This window comes from Mirounga angustirostris, unplaced genomic scaffold (genome assembly GCF_029215605.1).
Source record: "Mirounga angustirostris isolate CCGP_5_RB_7025 unplaced genomic scaffold, mMirAng1.0.hap1 SCAF_15, whole genome shotgun sequence".
Taxonomy (NCBI): Eukaryota; Metazoa; Chordata; class Mammalia; order Carnivora; family Phocidae; genus Mirounga; species Mirounga angustirostris.
Window position 1 is genome coordinate 14,989,824 of NW_026991723.1, and position 6,733 is coordinate 14,996,556.

General features: G+C 37.0%; 1 protein-coding gene across 1 annotated transcript in view; it reads left to right on the top strand.

Moving 5' to 3' along the window:
* The window catches only part of TMC1 (transmembrane channel like 1), a 126,644-nt gene extending 121,658 nt beyond the window's left edge, over nt 1–4,986 (top strand). The window contains exons 18-20 of the mRNA XM_064579868.1: nt 3,233–3,311; nt 3,414–3,465; nt 4,970–4,986. Coding sequence (XP_064435938.1) covers nt 3,233–3,311; nt 3,414–3,465; nt 4,970–4,986 — 148 coding nt within the window. The remainder of the gene's footprint in view (nt 1–3,232; nt 3,312–3,413; nt 3,466–4,969) is intronic.
* Nucleotides 4,987–6,733: the final 1,747 nt, after the last annotated feature.

The following is a 6,733-nucleotide window of genomic DNA, read 5'->3' on the forward strand; positions in this document are numbered from 1 at the left end:
ACATCCTAGCTGGATATAGTATTCTTGGCTGCATATTTTTCTCATTTAGGGCTCTGAATATATCATGCCAGTCCTTTCTGGCCTGCCAGGTCTCTGTGGATAGGTCTTTTGCCAATCTAATGTTTCTACCATTGTAGGTTACAGATCTCTTGTCCCGAGCTGCTTTCAGGATTTTCTCTTTGTCTCTGAGACTTGTAAGTTTTACTATTAGATGTCAGGGTGTTGACCTATTTTTATTGATTTTGAGAGGGGTTCTCTGTGCCTCCTGGATTTTGATGCTTGTTTCCTTCCCCAAATTAAGGAAGTTCTCTGCTATAGTTTGCTCCAATATATCTTCTGCCTCTCTCTCTTTCTTCTTCTTCTGGGATCCCAATTATTCTAATATTGTTTCATCTTATGGTATCACTTATCTCTCAAATTCTGCCCTCATGATCCAGCAGTTGTTTATCTCTCTTTTTCTCAACTTCTTTATTTTCCATCATTTGGTCTTCTATATCACTAATTCTCTCTTCTGCCTCATTTATCTTAGCAATTAGAGCCTCCATTTTTTATTGCACCTCATTAATAGCCTTTTTGATTTCAACTTGGTTAGATTTTAGTTCTTTTATTTCTCCAGAAAGGGTTTCTCTAATATCTTCCATGCTTTTTTCAAGCCCAGCTAGTATCTTTATAATCGTCATTCTGAACTCTAGTTCCAACATCTTACTGATGTCCTAACTGATTAGGTCCCTGGCAGTCGGTACTGCCTCTTGTTCTTTTTTTTGAGGTGATTATTTCCATCTTGTCATTTTGTCCAGAGGAGAATAGATGAATGAGAGAACAAAATACTAACAGGGTAACAATGACCCCAGAAAAATATACACTAAACAAATCAGAAGAGGCCTTCCAGAAAGTGGTCGCTTTTCTGTTCAGAGAGTTGCTGCTATTCTTTTCTTCGATCTCCTGTTGAGTTTGTAGGTGTTCAGAATGGTTTGATCCCTATCTAGCTGAGTTCCTGGGACCAAACGAAATTTAGGTCTCCTACTCCTCCGCCATCTTGCTCCTCCAGTACCAATTAGATCTTATATTAAAAAAATAAAACCCAACAAAACTTAATGTTAGATTTTATGACCATAGTCTTAACTTACTGAGAGACAGATTTTTTAAATTAATTTAATTTATTTTATTTTATTTTTAAGCAAAGGCACAACATTGTTCTAATGCCACCAATTAAAGATTTAATAAGCTGTCTGGAGAGCTAACATTGCCTGTGTCCCAGGCACCACCCATACATTAATCATTTAATTTCCACAATAACCTGAAAAGGTTGGCCTCATTAATCACATTATTGATATTGCATGGAAGATCTGTGCCAAATCAAGTGGCTAATAAGTAAATTCAAACCCCATGTCTTATTTCCTGTCTCTTATTCCCCCTAATCCTTTGAAGCACCAAACACTGAGTTTGGGATGAGTGGGAAGATACAGAAGGGCTAGAAGCCACTTGGCAGGGGTGGTTTATACCCATGGTTGGCACATTTTTTCTTAAAGGGCCAAATCGTAGATATATTAGGTTGTGTGGGTCAAAAGGTAAAATTGAGAATATCATATAAGTACTTACATGACCATTTAAAAAGGTAAAAACCATTCTTAGTTCATGGGCTATGCAAAACAAGCTGGGAGTCATTTCTACCCTGGAGACTATAGTTTGCCAGCCTTTGGTACAGACTGTGTAGAGAAAAGCTGACAGGGGCGCCTGGGTGGCTCACTTGTTTAGCGTCTGCCTTCGGCTCAGGTCGTGGTCCTGCGGTCCTGGGATCGAGCCCCACATCAGGCTCCCTGCTCAGTAGGAAGCCTGTTTCTCCCTCTTCCTCTGCCTCTGCTTGTGTTCCCTCTCTACTGTCTCTCTCTCTGTCAAAAAATAAATAAAAATCTTAAAAAAAAAAAAAAGAAAAAGAAAAGAAAAGCTGACAGAATATGAGGTCAAATAGATGTCCTGCAAGGCTGATTATAGTTCTGAGGTTCTGATTTAAAACCCAATTTCAGTTTATTACTGATTTGATTTTTCAAATCCTGAGACCTCATCTTCCAGTTTATGAGGCTCGTGCAATTGGCCTGGCTCTTTATTACCTTTAATTAGAGAATGTTACATGTTATAAGCCTTTTGAATTTCCCCAATGGATCCTATTAAATCAGCTTGGATCGTTTTTGGGTAACTGAGTAGAATTCAGGTTAGTTCTCTGTAGCCAGATTCATTCCTTTGGAGACTAGAGAATTCCAGAACTGCGAGTGACTTGTGAGGTCTTTGAGTTTATCCTCCAAATCCAGGCACTTTTCTAAGAATATGCTTATAATACACACACACACATACACAATTTATTGAGCACCTACTTCATGCCAAATAGCATACCAAATGCTTTCATGTATGTAATTTCAGACTCCCATCACTCGTATAAGAGATAAACAAACCCGGCTAAACCATATCAATAATTATGTTGCTAGCACCAGATGGCTCATAAAGGATATAATCTGGCATGGTTGGGGAGTAGAAGAAATGTGTTTAGTATCCAGTTATTTGCAACAAAGAGCAATGCCAGTTACCTTTCTTTTTTTTTTTTTTTTTTTTTTTACTGCATTTTGTTTGTTTGTTTTTGCTTTAAGTGAAGATGAACATATTTATTTTTACACAAATGTTTGGCTGGAATTCCCTCTTTCTAGAAATGTAAATGTCAACTAAAAGCCAAGAATATTCCTTTATAAAACATTTTCTTTTTGAGGAAGGGAGAAATACATCCTATGGAAAAAAATCCATGTTAGTGAACTATGACTATGAGAATTATATTCTTTGCTGTAAAAGTCAAAGGAGGAAATTTAAAGCAGGTCAATTTTTTATTCTACACATTCCCTATGCTTCAGCAGATTAATGTCAATTTGAAATGTTACTTTTAATTACGATTTCAACTGATGTTAGTACATTTCCAAGAAGGAGCTACAGTTAGGCAGTTGAGGTATGGTAGATAGAATGCTGGGCTGTGGAAGAGGGCCCCCTTGGATCCCATCTTCCCAGGTCCGCCCCTAGTAACCTTTCCTGAATGTACTTCTTGACCTCTGTGTACTTCAATCCTAAAAAAAAAAAGGAGAAAATATCTTAAAGTCCACTCCAGTGCCAACGTTCTATGATTTAGTGAATGTAAATTTAAGAAGAATCTTGAACTTAAAAAACACTAATAATCTTATTATTTTTTAAAATGTAGCTTGACCATTTATTATCTCAATGCTACTGCAAAGGGCCAGAAGACAGCAAATCTGGATCTAAAAAAGAAGATGAAACAGGTAGGATATAATTTATTTCATTAACATATTACCTTTATTAATGGCAAGTAATAGTAAATACCAGTAAACCTCATGTTCTTTTCTCCTTTTTGTATTATGTAGCAAGCTTTGGAGAACAAAATACGCAACAAGAAAATGGCGGCTGCCCGAGCAGGTTGGAGAAATGTTTATGATGACAGTTTTTTCCCCTACAAAAAAATGCTCTTCCTTCTTTTTCTTTTCTCTCTCTCCAAACGGGGCATTTGATGTGGTGTGGCATTATTGCCCTGAGTGAGTCATTCCACAATTTTTACTGTTCACTTTTTGAGACCCTCTCAGGCATTGTATCCAGAAGGCTTGGTTGGTTTCCAGTGGGGGAAAGGCAAGAGAAGGAAAAATCCAGAAATGTAAACTTGGCAGTAGTAATAGGAAGGTGACTTTGCAATTGACAGAAGATGAAGACATCCATATGGTCATATACAAATAGCTGACACAAGGGGCACCTGGGTGGCTCAGTCAGTTGAGTGTCTGCCTTCTGTCTAGGTCATGATCTCAGGGTCCTGGGATCGAGGCTCAGGTCTGCTTCTCCCTCTGCTCTCCCCCACCCACTCATGCTCTCTTTCTCTCTCTCAAAAAAATAAATAAAATCTTTTATTGAAAAAAAAATAGCAGACACAAATGCAGAGTCTTTCCTGCTCAGTGGGACCATTTTTATATATAGATGGACACACTGGGAAGATACCATTAGGCTCTTCTGAACTCACCACTGTTGATCTCCTGGAGCCTTTTCTAAGTCATTAATCTCTCTTTTTTTGTAACCACCTTAATTTTAAAAACATTCCAGTAAGGCATACCCCAATTTGCCAAAATCCCTGATGTGCTCTGCTTTCCACATGGAAAAGTGATGTCCAAGAAGTTTAGGGAAAATTTTTTCAAACTTTCCCCTCATTCTTAACTTTAAAACTCTTAGTATTACTAGGGCTCTCCCCTCCTTGTAAGTAATAAAACTCAACCCAAATTGGTTTAAGTAGAAAAAAACAATAAATAAATTCATTAGCCCACACAGATGAATAGGAGAGTGGTATATGGATGGCTTCAGGCCAAGTTTTATCCCAAGTTTAGAAGTGAGCAGGGCTGAGCCCCATTTCTCTGTGGTTCTTTCAACACTACTCCTTCCATGTTGGCTGACCTTAATGCCAATAGGAATGGATGCAGCAAATTTCCAGTGCTATGTTCTTGGGTTACACTTGACTTAGATTTTTTTTTTCATCACTAGACTACTTGTTTCTTTAATGGCATTCAAATTTTTTCAGCTTTGACAAGTAAAATTGTAATACATTTTAAGTGTACAATGTGCGTGCTGATATGCATATCCATTATGAAAGGACTCCCACCACTGAATTCATTAACACATCCATTGGCTCACATATTTACCTTTTTCTTTTTGTTGAAAGGACTGAAGTTCTACTCTCTTAGCCAATTTCAATTATATAATACAGTATTGTCAACAGTAGTTCACTGTGTTATACCTTACAGTCTCGGACCTTATTCATCCTATGGCTGAAAATTTGTACCCTTTTACCAACCTCTCCCTATTTCCCCCACCCCCAAGCTCCTGGGTACCACCAAGCTACTCTTTGTTTTCATGAGTTTGACTTTTTTTTTCTTTCTTTTTTCAGATTCCACATATAAGTGATACCAGCAGTGTTTGTCTTCCTCTGTCTAGCTTATTTTACTTCGAATAATGCCTTTGAAGGCAGGTTTAGCCACATTGTTGTAAATGGCTGGGTTTTCTTTTTTTTATAAAGCTGAATATTATTATATTATTATGATGATATTATACGTATATCACATTTTCTTTATCCATTTCTTCATAGATGGACTCTTACATTATTTCCATCCTCCCATGCTGCAATTAGGATGGGAATACAAATTAATGATTTCCTTTCCCTTGGATATATATCCAGAAGTAGGATGCTGGATCATATGATAGTTCTACTTTTAATTTCTCGAGGAAATTTCATGCTGTTTTCCATATTGGCTGTATCAGTTTACATTCCCACCCACAGTGCATAATGGTTCCCTTTTCTCCACATCCTCGTCAGCATTGGTTGTCTCTTGCCTTTGTGATAATAGACATCCTAATGGTGTGAGGTGCTATCTCATTGTGGTTTGGTTTGCATTTTCCTGATAGTGATGTTGAGCACCTTTTCATGTACAAATAGTGACCATGTGTATGTCTTCTTTGAATAAATGTCTATTCGGGTCCTTTGCTCATTTTCAAATTAGGTTATTTGGTTTGTATGTTGTTGAGTTGTATCATTTCCTTGTCTATTTTGGATATTAACCCCTTATCAAATCACAGATATATTCTCCCATCCCAGAGGTTGCCTGTTCATTTTATTGATGATTTCCTCTGCTGTGCAGAAGCTTTTTAGCTTAATGTTTACTTTTGCTTTTGCTGCTTTTGTTTTTGGTGTCAAATACAAAAATCATTGCCAAGACCAAGGACAAGTAGATTTTTCCCTAGATTTTCTTCTAGGGGTTTTATGGTTTAAGGTCTTACATTTTGTGTTGATTTTTGTGTATGTTGTAAGATAGGGTTCAGTTTCATTCTTTTGCATGAGGATATCCAGTTTTCCCAGCACTTTTTATTGAAGAGAATATCTGTTCTTCATTGTGTAACCTTAGTACCTTGTCAAAAACTAATTGGCCATATATGCATGTGTTTATTTCTCATTTCTCTATTCTGTTCCAGTGATCTTACTGTCTGTGTTGATGCCAACACCATACTGTTTAATTACTATAGCTTTGCAGTATAGTTTGAGATCAGGATGTGTGAGGTCTCCAGCTTTGTTCTCCCTCAAGGTTGCTTTGGCTATTTAGGATATTTTTGTTGTTCCATCGAATATAAGGATTGTTTTTTTCTATTTCTTTGAAAATGCCATTGGAATTTTGATAAGGATTACATTGAATCTGTAGACTGCTTTGGGTGGTATGGACATTTTCACAGTATTAATTCTTCTAACCCATTAACATGAACTATCTCTCCATTTATTTGTGTCTTCTTTAGTCATTACATAATGACCTTCTGTGTCTCTTGTTACCGTTTTTGGCTTAACATGTATTTTGTCTGAAATAAATGTAGCTACACCTGCTTCTGGTTTCCATTTTCATGGAATATCTCTTTCCATCCCTGCACTCTCAGTTTATGTGTGTCCTTAAAGCCAAAGTGAGCCCCTTGGGCATCTTGTAGTTGGAAGCAGGTACGTCACACATATCCACACTGCTCTTGTATTTGCTCTAGATTATGACTATAACTTAACATGATCGAATTAGTGTTTAGAATAGTGAGCGAAAAGTTCTGACTTCTAAGATCTGAATTCTAGTTAAAACTTACTGTTACCTTTATTGTTTTAAGTAATGATATAATCCTATTGCAT